General features: G+C 54.2%; 1 protein-coding gene and 1 long non-coding RNA gene across 4 annotated transcripts in view; one reads left to right on the forward strand and one right to left on the reverse strand.

Moving 5' to 3' along the window:
• Positions 1–13,888, reverse strand: part of SLC67A1 (solute carrier family 67 member 1) — a 30,290-nt gene extending 16,402 nt beyond the window's left edge. Inside the window, exons 1-4 of one of the 2 annotated variants that reach the window (XM_087422471.1) lie at positions 13,585–13,888; positions 3,885–3,982; positions 2,780–2,940; positions 1,994–2,126 (exon numbers count right to left, since the gene is read on the reverse strand). In XM_087422471.1, coding sequence (XP_087278597.1) covers positions 1,994–2,126; positions 2,780–2,940; positions 3,885–3,982; positions 13,585–13,728 — 536 coding nt within the window. In that variant the 5' untranslated portion in view covers positions 13,729–13,888. The remainder of the gene's footprint in view (positions 1–1,993; positions 2,127–2,779; positions 2,941–3,884; positions 3,983–13,584) is intronic. The other variant, XM_087422470.1, reaches the window with a different exon arrangement.
• LOC147912516 (uncharacterized) lies at positions 1,802–12,436 on the forward strand. Of its 2 annotated transcripts, none has more exons than XR_015549689.1 (5): positions 1,802–2,103; positions 3,880–3,979; positions 7,165–7,384; positions 10,150–10,241; positions 10,411–12,436. It is a non-coding gene; the product is annotated as an uncharacterized LOC147912516 (long non-coding RNA). The 2 variants fall into 2 exon arrangements; XR_015549690.1 differs by lacking the exon at positions 1,802–2,103 and adding an exon at positions 2,501–2,904.
• Positions 13,889–14,838: the final 950 nt, after the last annotated feature.

The following is a 14,838-nucleotide window of genomic DNA, read 5'->3' on the forward strand; positions in this document are numbered from 1 at the left end:
CGGCTGCTCAGATCTCAGCAAGGCCCACGGCTCCCCCAAGGCCAGCCCCAGAGTCAGGGCACAGGCTTGAGTTCACACCCACATCCCACCCATCAGCAAAACCAAGCCAGAACTTGGCCTCTGCTCTTGCCCCCCACGGCCACCCCTGGTCCAGCCGCCGTCCTCTCCCGCCAGGACTGGTGCAGTAGCCACCTCACTGGTCTCCCCGTGGTGGCCCTAGCCCCCACATTCTCAACACAGCAGTAGGGTCACACCTCACCCCTGCTCACACTGGCCCGGGGCTCCATGGCCCGGCCCCTTGCAAATCCCTCCTCCATCTCCTCCCTGCTCTCCACTCCAGCCACACGGGCCTCCTCACTTCCCCCCACTCAGGGCCTTTGCACTTGCTGCCTCTGTCTCCCCAGATGTCTCCCCGCCTCCCCCTCACCTCTTTCAGGGGAGGCCCTGTGACCACCTGTCTATCTGGCCCCCGGGCCTGCTGTGTTACTTTTTACACCACGAAGTTACAGGAATATGTATCACACCCTTTTCATCCGAGGGCTCGGCCTGTCTTGTTCCCCACTGTATCCCAAAACCTGGAATCCCAGGGGCACTTAGCAGGCGTTCAATAAAGTCGGGGAGGAAACAAACGGATGAGGGAGTCCTGCCCTGCCCTCCAAGCCTCCTGCTCATGGCGGCGCTCAGCAGAGACGGCTGTCCCCACCCAGGCTTTGATGAAAATGCTGGGGAGGGGTTGGGGGGGGGTCCTTCAGCAGAGACCTCCCTCCAGAGAGGAAGGTGCTGTGACAAGGCCACTGTGGCCTCCTGTCCCCCAGCCCCTAGGGCTCAGCCATCACCCAGCTTCCTCCATCACTGTTGGGGCTGGTCTGTGAGCACTCAGGGGCCCCAGAGGCCCAGGGGCTAGCATAATGTCACCAGGAAGGCCCTTCCTCTGAATGGAGTCCCAGGGCAGTTCCCCCAGGCCTACAAGGGGCCAGTGGGTCACCAGCTGGCATAGGGCTTCCGGTCAGGGAGCAGAAAGGGGCCTCCACCCATAGCTGGGCAGGCCACTCTCCCCCCAGACCAAGACCAAAGGCTTGAGCCTGGCTGGAGATGGGCAGAGGCCACTCCTACGAAGGAGCCAATTTCGAGTGGGTGTTGGGGAGCTTCTGGACAGGGAGGGATGCGAGTGGGGTGGCACGGCGGGGGGGGGGTGAGTGTGTGTGTGTGTGTGTGTGTGTGTGTGTGTGTCTCTCCAGGGCTGGGTGTCCTGGGTCCAAGGGTAAGCTCTTCTCCCAGGAGGCACGCCAGGACCGCTGGTACAGACACTCTGTCCAGCCCCACTCAGGATCAGGAGCCCTGGAATGGGGTCCACCCTGCAGACCACGTGTGGGAGCTGCTGGCCCGGGGGGTTTCACCGCGCTGGGCAGGAGCTGAGTCCTGCAGGACTGGGGGCTGGGAAGACCCTGGACCTCTGGGTGTGCCAAGCTGGGGCAGGGGCCACAGAGGCCTTTACTTCACACACACTAGTTGTTAAACCCCCGCAAGCCGCCCTCGCCCCCTCCAGAGGCTTGGGGTCCGGCGGCCCGCAGGGTCCCCATCGCAGGACCGCATCATCCCGGGACCCCGCCCCAGGGGCTGCCGTTCGGTTTCCTTTAGGGCCAGCCTGATCTCCTTAGCATGGGACCGCCCAGGGACAGCAACCGGAGGCGGCCCTGAGCCGGTGAAGCCCGGGGCGACCGCGCCCCCGCCCAAGGGCCCCGCCCATCAAGGCTCCTCCCTCCGACCACGCCCACCATCCGGCCACGCGCACCGGGTAGGTCCAGCGGGTCACCCCTCCGCCCGACCCAACCTGCTCAGCGTGCAGATGGGGAAACCGAGGCCCAGGAGGTGGTGGGGCTGGGCCGAGCGTCCGAAGCGCCGGACCGACCCAGCCTCGGTCGTCCTAACCAGGTTGCCCCCCACTCCGACCCGCCGGCCCGTCCCCCACCGCGTCGGCGCCCCGGCCACTCACCCGTACGCGGCGCTCAGGGTCCCGCCGAGCAGCGAGCCGACGATGCTGCCGATGCCGAAGCACAGGCCGAGCTGGCTCAGGGCCGCGGACCGCTCCTCGGGCGCAGACAGGTCGGTGATGACCATCTGGGCGGCTGGGGGGCGGGGCGGGGCTGAGCGGCGCGGCCACCCTAGGTGACCCCGTGCTGCCCGCGGGCCCAGGCCCCGCCTGCTCACACGCCCCCTGGACCCCAGACCCACATCAGCCCCTCCCCCCTGCCCTCCCCCTACACCACCCCCCACCCGCACGTGCCACGGCCCACACCACCCCTGCACCCCTGCCTCAACCCGGCACAGGCCACGCCCCCTCACTCCTCCCCTCTGACCTGCTCCTTCCCCTGGGCCACGCCCCCACATGACCCCTCCACCCTGCCCCCCCCCACACAGGCCAGGCCCCACCACTTCTCCCCTCTGACCTGCCCCCTCCCTGGGGCCACGCTCCCACATCACCCGCTGCACACCTGCCCCCCACCAGGCCACGCCCCTACCTTACTCCCTGCCCCCAGGCCACGCCCTCACATCCTCCCCCCACCCCTGTCCTGCTCTCCGGCCTAGACTAGCGCCCTGGAGGTGACCTGCGCCCCGCCCTCTGGCCCAGGCCACGCCCCACATCTACCTCCCACCTCCCTCGGGTCCCGCCTACCGGGGCTTGCTCCCATCCCCACCCCCAGGCCTCCCGCAGGCCGGAAGGCCCCTACTTGGTCCTCCCTGTTCCCACCGGGCCCTAGCTGGCCCTGGCTGGCCTTACCTGGCAGCGTGTGCATGAGCACGGCGGGCAGGCGGGAGGCGAAGAGCAAGGCCACGCCGGGCAGGGCCGGGCTGCAGGCGGCCGCCAGGAGCAGGAAGAGGGCCGAGGCCGCCACGAAGGAGAGAGTGAGCGCAGCCCGCGCCCCGCGCTGGTCTGCGAACCTGGGGGCCCCACACTTGTGACCCTCCGGGTATCAGGCGGGGCACCCCCTCCTCTGCCCCCCGCGCTCACCCCCTGGGCTCCCGGGGAGCCAGGCCACAACTCTCCCCACAGGGCTGACCGGGGAGGCTGGGGTCCTGTCCTGGGCCCCTGCTGGGCTGCCCCGCCTCCTGGGGCAGGCCTCCCTCCTCTCAGGGCCTCAGTTTCCCCATCCCTCCAATAGGGCAGCTTTCTGTGACCTCGGGGTGGCATTCCTACTCCCTGTGAAAATAATTTGTGGGACCCAAATTGACCGAGAGGGTGTGCGCGGTTCACAGAACGTTTCCCAGCCCCAGCTGTCCTCCGCTGTCTCTAGGCAGCTGACCCCCTGAGCCCCTGCTGTGTCCCATTTCACGTCTGGGGTCCTTCTTTTCTGCGGACATTACTCTAGAGATCTGACTCCTGCCACTGTGGGTTTGCAGGAGGATGTCTGCGTCATGTCCCTGAGCTCAGCACCCCTGCAGCACTGAGATCAGTGGGGCCTGGGGGCCCCACAGTCCCCAGAGCTCCCGCCTGGGTCCGGGAAGGCCCCAATCTCCAGAACTGCCTTTTCCATCAAAGTTGCCGGTGGGCCCCCAGCTCAGCGGGGCTGGGTGTTTATGGCCATGAGAGTCTCACCAGTTAAATCCTCTCTCTGGCCACAAACTGCAATTAGTGGCAGTCATGGGCGCGGGACACCCTGCGAGCAGGGGCTCCACCCAGCCCCCAAGGGGCCCAAAGCTCTTCTGTGCCTCAGTCTGCCCACCTGGGAAACCGGGGCAGCCATCACCCCCATGGGGCCCAGTGTAAGGTCTGGGAACCCGGCATGACCCAGCCATGACCTCCGAGGGGTGACCCACGACCTCCAAGGGGCGGGCCCGGGTCCTCATGGGTTGAGGGCCCCTCAAACTTCCGCTCCCCAGGGTACCTGCCGAACAGGGGCCCGCCCAGCAGCTGGAGCACACCGAAGATGGTCTGCTGGTAGCCGAAGGCCACGGAGTCCAGGCCCAGGCTCCGGGACAGGTACTGAAAGACAGGAGGGGTCCATGGCAGAGGTCTGGAAGGACCCCAGGATCCCGAATCCAGGGTCCTCGGTGGGCAGGGGTGGGAGGGAGCTGAGGGTCTGGTTCTGACCGCCCCGCAGTGGGCCTGGGAGGGCCCCTTCGCCCTGGGACCTGGCTTCTTTTGTCGGGGCCTCTGGGTCCAGGCTCCAGGGACGCAGTGCTCAGTGAAGGCGGCTGCTGGCCCTCCTGCCCCCCTGCAAGGCAGGCCTCAAACGGGCGAGCGGGGGCGCCCACCCCCACCATTTTGGCTTCATTCTCTCAAAGCTAGGTGGTGAATACCAGTGTCTCTGGGCCAGAGAGACATTGTCCCAAAGTGCTCTGATGACCTTGAGCAAGTGGCCCATTTCCCAGCCCCTCCCAGTGCCCTCTGTGAGGACGCCCACCTGCAGAGGTAAAGGGCAGTGACCAGTGTCCCTCCAGAGAACCCGAGGAGTCTTGGGGACCCCTGGTCTCCTGTCCGTGACCTCAGTACTCCTGACCCTGACCCCTGAGTTCCTGACCCCTCCCTCCAGTGACCCCAGGTATTATGGATTGAATTGTGTCCCCTCCCCAAAATATGTTGAAGTCCTAACCCTCAGGACCTCAGAATGTGACCTCATTTGGAAATAGTCTTTACGGAGGTGATCCAGTTACAGTGAGGTCCTGAGGGTGGCCCTGATCCTGTGTGGCTGATGGCCGTGTGTGAGGGGAGTTTTGGACACGGACGCGTACAGAGGGAGGGCGATGTGAAGAGACAGAGGCAGAGACAGGGATGTGTGGCCACTGGCCAGGGAATGTCTGCAGCCCCCAGACGCTAGGAGAGGCAGGAAGGATCCTCCCCTCCAGGCTTCAGAGGGAGGGCGGCCCTGCGACACCTGGATTTGGACTTCTGACCTCCAGAGCTGGGAGACGACAAACCTCTGTAGCTCTAAGCCATCCAGTTTTTGGTGCTCTGTCGTGACAGCTCCAGGACACGAATACACCGTGCCCCCCAACCCCACACCGTGTACTGTCCCTAAGCTCAGTCTTGGGCATCCCTCTGCCTTCTGGGCACCACCCCTCCCCCGTGCAGCCGAAGTCCCAGGGCGATGGGCAAGACTGCCTCTCCCCCTCCCTGCACAGGGCAGCTGAGCGGGCTGGAAGCCGGAGCCCGCTGTCTGTGGGTCTCTCCTCTGTTGTGGACTTGACTGGACAGTCACTGCACACTGCCCAGTGAATCCATTCTCCCCCATCCCACTAGATCCCCCTTCTCCTCCCCCTCAAACCCTGCCTCCTCCGCCCCTCCCCTCCCCCTCCCTGCTGCTGTGAGGAAGCAGAATCCTGCCCACCTGTCCACTGTCCTCACCTACCTGAGTCAGCGTCCCCCTGGGCATCACATCCGGCCTCTCGCCTCCTCAAGGGCAGGGCTCCGAGCTCTCCTCCCCCTGCTCCGTCTCTCATTAGAGGACGCACACCTGCTGTTATGTCTCCTACTGTCTCCTCATCCCTCCCCTCCAGCAACTGCCCCAAAGCTTCACTCCCTTTGCAGCAAAAGCCGTTGCTGCCTGCCTTCCCGTCCCTCGTCCCTCTCTCACCCCACCCCCAACGGGTGCCCCCATCCGCCTTCCTGGAGGCCACCCGCCTCCCCTGCCCCCTGCAGCACTCCTGCGCCAGCTGTTCCTCCCTCCTCCTGCTCCGGACCATCCTGGAAGCTCCTGCTCCCTGACCTCCACCTCTGCTCGCCCCGGGAGCCCTGAGGAGGTCACTGTCTCCCAGGATGCTCCTGAACTGCCCCTGGCTCTCCACGCCCGTCCAAAACCATCCTGAACTCAGCATGTCCAGAACTGGCTCCTGGTCTCCCCCAAGCCCAGCTCCCCTGCTCCATCGCTGATGCCTCCACTCTTCAAAGGTTCAGGTCCAAATCCTCAGTGTTATCCCTGACCTCCTCTTCCTGGCACATGTGCATCCAATCTGTCAGCAACTCTTGGGCTCAGCCTTCACCACAGACACCGATTCTAGCCGCCTCTTGCCTCCCACTGCCACCACCCTCCTGGAGTCCTTGCAGCCCCTCTCTGGCCTCAGCTCCTGCCCTCTGCTACCCCTCTCCAGTGCCCTGGTCTCATGACTGCCCCAGGGCCTTTGCACAGGCTGGGCTCACTCCTTTGTCTCCTTTAAGCCTTTGCTCAATGTCACCTTCTTAAGGAGGCCTTCCTCACCACAAACCCTCTCCTCAGCCAGCTTTCTTCTAACACACAGCACACCCTGACTGCACACTGTTTACTGTTGGCAGTGTGGCAGTTGTCACCATCCCTGCCACTCACACCAGTGGAGTCAACCGCCAGCTGCGAAGGACGGACGGTTCAGCCCATGATTGCTCTGCTGCACCCCGAGTTCTGAGAACAGGGTACACAGAGTAGGTGCTCAGCACACATCCATTGAACAAACACATGCCCCTCCCGAGGAGGGTCCTCCCTGCTCTGTGCCTGGCATTCCAAGGGTGTTAACCGCCCCCTCATCTCTCCCACACCAACCCTCCAAGGGAGGGACGGCTGGGACCCATTTTGTGATGAGGACACTGATGGGGTTCAGGGCAGGCCATCCCAAGATGTGCCGCTCTGATATGTGGATTATTTAGAGCTGAAGACAATAAAGCCTCAGAAGACTCTGAAAGAAACTTTGACCAAACCACCCCCGCCCCCCTGCAACTGCCTAAAAAGATTTAAGATAGAAGGCCTATCCCCAGGACAGGCCATCACCATAGATAATTTTGGGTATCGATAGATAGACTAGGACGGTCCTTGCTAAGCCCATTCTTATCAAAGTTCTGGTTACCAAACATTTACGTTTGTAAGGGAAATCTCCATTTGTAAAGGTATCTCTTTTTCTGTACCGGGAAGAAGGGGAAATGACCTCATCTCTAGAAACTTGTCAATGCAGAAGGCAAAGCCTTAAATCTGCATAATAACCTTACTCTTGTTTACTGTGCTTTTCTGGTAATCTCCCATAACTGAGTCCCCCCAGCCCCAACATCCTCCTTTGTCTTTAGCTGAAGGTAGTATTTAAGAGGAGAACCTCTGCCATTTTGTAGAGTTACCCAGTTTTTCCGGGTCTCTCCCATGTATACATATTGTAAAGCTTTTTCTGATTTTCTCCTGTTATTCTGTCTCCTGTCAATTTAATTTGTAGCCCAGCCAGAAAGGACCCAGAGTGGGTAGAGGATACTCTTCCTCCCCTACAGTTTGGCAACTTGGACGGGATAAAAAATTCACTGGCTGGACATTCTTCGCTCCTGGACTACAGCAGCTGAGAGGTCCTGGACCCCTGACAAGAGCTGGCAGGAGGTAAGAGGTCTTACCACGTCAGTCTCCCAGATCTATGCCTGCAGGGTCCACTGGAAGCGAGAGTGGTGAGTTTTTTTCTTTTCTTTTCTTTTTTTTTTATTTTTTTATTTTTTTTATTTTTTTTGCCCCCAAAGCCCCAGTAGATAGTTGTATGTCACAGCTGCACACCCTTCTAGTTGCTGCATGTGAGACTCGGCCTCAGGATGGACAGAGAAGTGGTGCCTCGATGCGCACCCAGGATCCAAACCCGGGCCGCCAGCATCGCAGCGCGCGCACTTAACCACCAAGCCACAGGGCCGGCCCTTTCTTTTCTAAATTTAGATTAGCAGGAGAAAATATTGGTGAAGCTAGCTTCTTGGACTCAGCGACTCTAGGATTTGGTTGAGTGCTCGTTGGTTAAGTAGATCCTTTTCCTCCCAGAGATAGTATTTTTCCTTGTCTCTGTCTTTTTTTTGTTGTTTGTGATAAGACACAGGCATCTCTATAAGCCTGTTGACTGAGGCTTGGCTTTGTGACCCCGTTGGTCTCTGCCATCTGCAGGATACATGTACCAGCATGCATCTTGGTTGCCAGTCCAGTAGTTTGGGGTTCTGGGGCTTTTGTCTTGTTCTGTGTCTTGAGAGCTTGGCTTTGTGACCTTTCTGGTCTCTGCCATCCAGAGGATGTACGTACCCAGTGTGCATCTTGGTGGCCAGTTGAGTAGACTGGGGTTCCGGGACACTCTCTTTGTCTGGCTGTGTCTGCTCTTAGGGGTTTGTCATAAAGGGGCCCATTTGCTTTCATAAGGGCCTTTGTCATCTCAACCTTTGTTGCTTGTTGTGCTTTCTTATTGTTGGGAGTGAATTCTCTGGATCTCTTTTGGGGATGCCTCTTGCATCCACAGTTAAAGCTTTGGTATGAGTCGCTGTTAAGATCCTATTCGTCAATGTGGTCAGATGATGGATCATTTAAATTGGGAAAACTTCTAAATTGGGGAAAAAATTTTTTGTGAGAGCTGTCATCATAATTGTTTTATTGTTACCTATGAAAAGGCCAAATTAAAAAAAAGGGGAAAAAAATGACTAGCCTTAAGACCCTGACTCAGGTTACAATTAAATTGAGAAAACGTAAAAGTGTTTGTGACATGTGTACTTAAAGTAACTTCCGAAATCTGTTTGGTAACTTGAAACTTTGAAGTTTTGCTAGGTTAATGATAAAAATTCATTGAGTATTTAGATCACTTTCAAATGAGATAAGATATTAGATATTAATTACTAAATATAAGATTATCTACTTTTGGCTTCTTATGACAGAAAAACTAAAAGGTGTTTTGGGTCTATTGGTAAACATGTCTTGTGTTTTGTTAAAAGATTGTACTATAAAGTAACATGTTTCTAAAAATTATGAAAAGTGTTTAGAATGCTGATGTAAAAGACAGTTCATAATTGCTTGCTTACTTAGATTTTACTTAAAACAATTAAGGTTTCTAAGAGTTAAAAATTCTAATTTGTGATTAAAGATACTAAAAAATTAATGAGGAAAACATCTTTGTATTCAAGGAAAGTAAGATATATGCTTTCAGTAAAGACGGTATAAATAATGGAAATATTTTTGTTTGTTTTGTTAAGAAAGATACATTTGTCCTAAAGTACTAGAAGGGAAAAAAACGGACAAATTCTGAACATAAAAAAATAAGTGACAGAAAGTTTGTGAAAGTAAAACCCTGAGGAGTTTTATGCATGATCAAGTTGGCTAAGATTAAATTAAATCCAATTAAGTGAATGAGTTTTAATGTCAGAAGTAAGCTGGTGCAAAATTAAAATTTGGTCTTCTTTCTCTTAAAAGGATAATTTTCTTGAACTTTTCATTTGCTCTTGGTAAAGAGACAAAAGGTTTTTCCTTACCTTTGAGTAAGTCTACCTAAAAGACAGAAAAACTGTATTTTTTAAAAATAATTTCCCATGTTAAAAAAGACTGAGGTCTCTCTATTAAGATTTTTTAGACTGTTTTAACTCTCTTTTTGCCCTTGACTGTTTCTGTTGTCACTTTGATTGAAGGGATAACTGAGCATTGTTTCACAGTGAGCATTGTTTCCTACTCGATCAAGTGTTTTAAAACATTTTGATACATATATATTTTTTTTTGTGAGGAAGATCAGCCCTGAGCTAACACCCGATGCCAATTCTCCTCTTTTTGCTGAGGAAGACTGGCCCTGGGATAACAGCTGTGCCCATCTTCCTCTACTTTATATGGGATGCTGCCACAACATGGCTCGACAAGCAGTGCGTTGAGCCGGGATCTGAACCTGTAAACCCCGGGCTGCCAAAGCGGAGTGTGTGCACTTAACTGCTGCACCACCAGGCCGGCCCCTCTTTTGATATTTTTGACAAGTCCCCTCCCCCCCAAAATTATTCAAATCTTGAATGAAGTCTTTCTTTTGACCTGGAAAAAGAAGGAAAAAAAATTTTTTTTCCTTTGAGAATTTTCAGAGAGCCCCTGGGACTTCTCAAAGAAATTTGCTCTCTTCCTATAAGCAGGAAGATGCTAGACTTATTAGGTTTATTTAGTATGTTAAATTACATGGGAAGCATTGTCAAATAAGTGATGATATACCTTCTTGGGTGGCATTAGGTGGGTAAATGTTATTGATATAAGTGTTTTAAAAATTATATAACATTCCAAGAATTATGATCTGTCCTGGTTATCAGTCATAATTCTGGTTGTTATTTTAAAGGTTTGTATGTCACAAAATTAACCAAGTTTCTTTGTCAATTGTCATTTTTAAGTCTTTTGGCGTTTAGAGACAGCTCTTGCTTTACTCTGATGTTTTTGCAAATGTTTTCATCTTCAGAGAGATTCATGAAAAGGACTCTGTATGTACTCTGGATATGTGCTCTGGAATATAGGTTTCCGACAAACTTTCAGATGGCAAAACTGAACTGGGTAAGAAATTACAGAACTCTAATGGAGAAACTGAATTCACGAAACTGCTAACAAGATTAAGATCAAGAATCAATTACATAGGACTGAATGAACTGATCGAGGATGATTATAATTTTTATAACTTTTGCTTGAAATATTGTTGATTTAAAAAAATGTTTTGTTTTTTCAGATTTAAGGAAAACTTTTTCTCTTCTCTTTCAAGCTAACTATGACTTATAGCAATTTGGTAAATTATACCTTCGTGAGCAGAATTGAAACATTTATCTTTTTCTCTCTACCTGATCCCTCCAGATTTGGAAACTCTTAGTAAGTGAACATTCTTATTTCATGGCAATATAGTTATTTGCATAAGTTCAGTAAGAATCTGTTCTCCTTATAACAGGACACAATTGGAAACTTTGGTTATATTACGAAGGCTTTGACTGGAATGTCATATTTTGAGAGAAACATACAGACTCAGATATGACAAGACAGCTTTTGAGGAATAAAGATTGCCTTTCTGGAATAAAGCCACTTGGAAATATTGGCCTGATACCTTGTTTACAGAAGTTCCAAGCAATCTTACCTGGTTAAGTAAGGAAGGTCACTTATCTGGCAGGTGCAAAGAACCTCGAAATATTTTGGGGGACTTCGAGAAGAGAGGAATCCACCCAAATCTGTAAGTATTGCAGGCAAAATCTGATGACAAATCCTTGGCTTGGCTTTCCTGGTCTCGAGAGGCCTTTGAAGTTCAATCTAAGGTTCCTTATAAAAAGTTCCAGCAAAGCAGATTTAAAAGAGCCTATATGATCAGTTGCTATTCTTGCTGTACTTATGTAAATAATTGGGCCAAATTTATTGAAACTAGACTTATTTTACAAACTAGTTAGTCTTAGTTTGGCTATCTTTGGTAAAAATGAGGGTACTTTTAGAGAGACAAATTATTTCAGTAAAAACTCTAGTACACATTTGTGGATATTAAATCCCAGTTTTGTTGATTGTCTTTGAGGTTTTTGTTTTCTACCTGTAAACTGGACTATATCCTGAATTCTTCTGATCTCCTGAAATATCTGGCTACAAATCTCTGAACTAATGTTTTTAATTTTCCCATCCTTTTCATTTGGAATCATTGAGAACTGAACCCACATTTTTCCTGAAGCTCTGCAAACTGAAGTGGGACAACTTGATATAAACTGAAGAGAGATCAGCACGATAGCAGGCCTGTTGCTGTGTAAGCCACTCGAAAGGGTACCTGAACACTCAATGACATCATCAGAGACATTTTAAGCGACAAAAGATACTTCTTTGATGCTGACGTCTAGAAATCTTCTTAACTGGCTGTCCTCTGAACTCAGAAACTGGTTTATAATTTGCTACAACCATTAACCTTGTTTTTCTTTTGTTTCCGTAGAAATACTTCTTATTAAATACCTGATTGCCAGCTTCCACAATATAAGCCTAACTTTGGGAGCCCACCTGCATCACTGCCTTCTAAAATGAACTTAATTGGACTGATCTATTATCAGGACTAAGAAATGCCTTCAGTGAGATGGAACAATCTACCATTCAGCTTCTGGATTATGAAACTTCTTTAAGTTTCAAAAGGGCTTTGAAACTTCCAGGGAAGTTTCAGAGGAGGACACTGATGGGGTTCAGGGCAGGCCGCCCCAAGATGTGCTACTCTGATATGTGGATTATTTACAGCTGAAGACACTAAAGCCTCAGAAGACTCTGAAAGAAACTTTGACCACCCTCCCCCACCACTAACTGCCTAAAAGGATTTAAGATATAAGGCCTATCCCCAGGACAGGCCATCACCATAGATAACTCTGGATATGGATAGACTGGGAGGGTCCTTGCTAAGCCCATTCTTATCAAAGTTCTGGTTACCAAACATTTACATTTGTAAGGGAAATCTCCATTTGTAAAGGTATCTCTTTTTCTGTACTGGGAAGAAGGGGAGATGACCTCATCTCTAGAAACTTATCAATGCAGAAGGCAAGGCCTTAAATCTGCATAATAACCTTACTCTTGTTTACTGTGCTTTTCTGGTAATCTCCCATAACTGAGTCCCCCCAGCCCCAACATCCTCCTTTGTCTTTAGCTGAAGATAGTATTTAAGAGGAGAACCTCTGCCATTTTGTAGAGTTACCCAGTTTTTCCGGGTCTCTCCCATGTATACATATTGTAAAGCTTTTTCTGATTTTCTTCTGTTATTCTGTCTCCTGTCACTTTAATTTGTAGCCCAGCCAGAAAGGACCCAGAGGGTAGAGGACAGTCTTCCTCCCCTACAACACCAAGGTGCCTGCCCAGGCCACCTGGTGCCAGGGAGGGACATCTGGGCTTGGGCCAGGTCATTCTGTGAAAGTGAGCTAGGCTTGGGAGGCAGGGGGGAGGGGGTTGGGCTCAACCGTGCCCCCTGCCGTGCCTAGAATGGTCACAAGGGTGATACCCCCTCCCCCCTGATCCCCAGTCCTGGCCGCTCATGAGACTCTCCTGGGGAGCTTTTAAAGTGCCCAGTGGCTGGTGTCACAGCCCCACCCAGATCAGATAGAAAAGGACCTTTGGGGCTCTGGGTGCTTCCAAAGCTCCCGGGTGCTGTGGAACCAGTAGGGTGGGACCTGTGGGCCAGCTCCATAGGGGTCTGTTGAATGAATGAGCTAGAGTGCACAGGGGGAATGAATGGATGGTGGGTGTGTGGGAACTGGGCAGCCAACAATAGTCACTTAATCAACTGCCTACTATGCCAGGTAGAATTCCAGACTGGGGGAGTTGAGTCAGCAGAGAGTGAGATGGATGGAGCCCCACCCTCACGTCCTGGTGAGGGAGACAGAAGTAGTCTGACATCATGGAATGGGATATAGGGTATGGGCATCTGCCAAAGCACTGACCAACCAGGACCGGGGATGGAGGGGAAGTGGTTCTAGGTACCAGGCAGGTGTTGGAGGAGGGCCCTTCACAGAGGAGACCCGAGCAGAGCCCTGAGTGCAGTGACGACGTGAGCCAAGCAGGCGCTGGGGCCAGGGATCCATAGGGCAAAGGCCCTTGGGTGGGGGGAGGAACAGAGCTAGGACAGCCACCAGGAGGGGCACTGCCACAAGCAGGGCTGTGTGGCAGTGGGGATGGCTCCCCACGGCCCCTCTCCAGGGCTGGCGGTACAGCCAGGGCACAGGGCATGCTGATGAGGGGTCAAGAGGCACAGTCCCCGGGTCCCTTAACTTGGGTTCAGCATGGCAGGGGCCGCAGTGAGAGGGGCCTGGGCAGCATCACGCCCCCACCCCCAGCCCCTGCCATTGCACAGATGCAAGACGACAGGGACAGTGAGGACATGCTGGCGGCCGGGCTGCCCAGGGGAGGTACTCACTGGGATGATGGAGAACTGCATGAAGAGGCAGGTGAGCTCCATGGCAGTCAGAACGTAGGTGAGTAGGATGACCCAGGGCCGGCCCAGAGCGCGCATCCCACCTGAAGACTGGCCCCGACCCCTGGGGTCCCCGGCTTCCTGCATCCTGGACAGGCGCTGTGGGACACCCTGGAGGGATCTGAGCAGGAGGCTGGTGGAGCAGGCAGGGGGCAAAAGTCCTGTTGTGCTGGGCGAGGGTGCTGAGTCACGGGGCAGGAGGCGGACGGCGCCCCGCCTGGCCTCACCCTGAGGAGAAGGCCTGCAGGAGAGGACATCGCTCACCGCAGGACCCCAACCCGGCTCTCCAGCCACCTGCTGTGTGACCTTGGGCCAGTTTCACCCTTGGAGGACACGGCAGGTGGCCCTCCCCCTCCATGACGGACAAGTCTGGGGCTCTGGGCACAGAGCCCTCATGGACCGGGAGACAGGGACCCTCCCCCGAGCGTGCAGGGGCCAGGCTCAGTGCCCCATGTGCCTTGCATGGGAAGGCACCAGCACCCCGTTTTTAGAGGGAAACAGGCCCAGGGTGGTTATTGACTGAAGCTAGGTAGGCACCTCTTGGGGTGTGGGGCTGGTTTGGGTCTCTGTGCCGGGGGTGGGGGGCTGGGGGGGGAAGGTGGGCGGAGGGGTGGGCTCTGTGGGCCCACAGTGAATCCTCCCCCCACCATTACGGAGAAGCTCTCAGGGGAAGGCCTACTTTCCCCTAGTCCTCCAGCCAGAGCCCGAGGGGGCGTCTGGAGTGGTCTGGGGGTGGGGTGGGGGCCACAGCTCAGCCTTCCAGGCCCTCTGGGCAGGGCTCTCTACCTAGTCTGCTGCAGCTGGGCCCTGTGTGCTCCCCACGCCCCACCTGGCAGGAACCAGGTTTCTCAGCTCCACCAAGGCCTCCACAAAGTTTTGCCAAACTAACATCTGACTGTACAGTTGAGCCCAAAGGTCGCCTTCAGCGTCCTGGGCCCAGGAGGCGGGTGAGGTGACAGCAAGGAGGGTACCCAGGGCTGTGCCAAGCTGCCCCCCCCCCCAGGGGTGTGAGGGGAAATTGGGGGAAGTAGGGCAGAGGCTGAGAGCAGCAGTTCAGGGACCCCTGGCTGGGCGGGGGTGCACACTGAGTGAGGAGCGGGCCAGGGGCTGCGCTCCTGGAGTGAGCTCCTGCACCTGCCTTCACCGGGGCAGCCATGGCGCCGGTCCAGGTTGGGGGAGCCCTCCCAGGGTGATCTC

This window comes from Ceratotherium simum, chromosome 34, assembly GCF_057802395.1.
Source record: "Ceratotherium simum simum isolate JZ-2026a chromosome 34, ASM5780239v1, whole genome shotgun sequence".
Taxonomy (NCBI): Eukaryota; Metazoa; Chordata; class Mammalia; order Perissodactyla; family Rhinocerotidae; genus Ceratotherium; species Ceratotherium simum.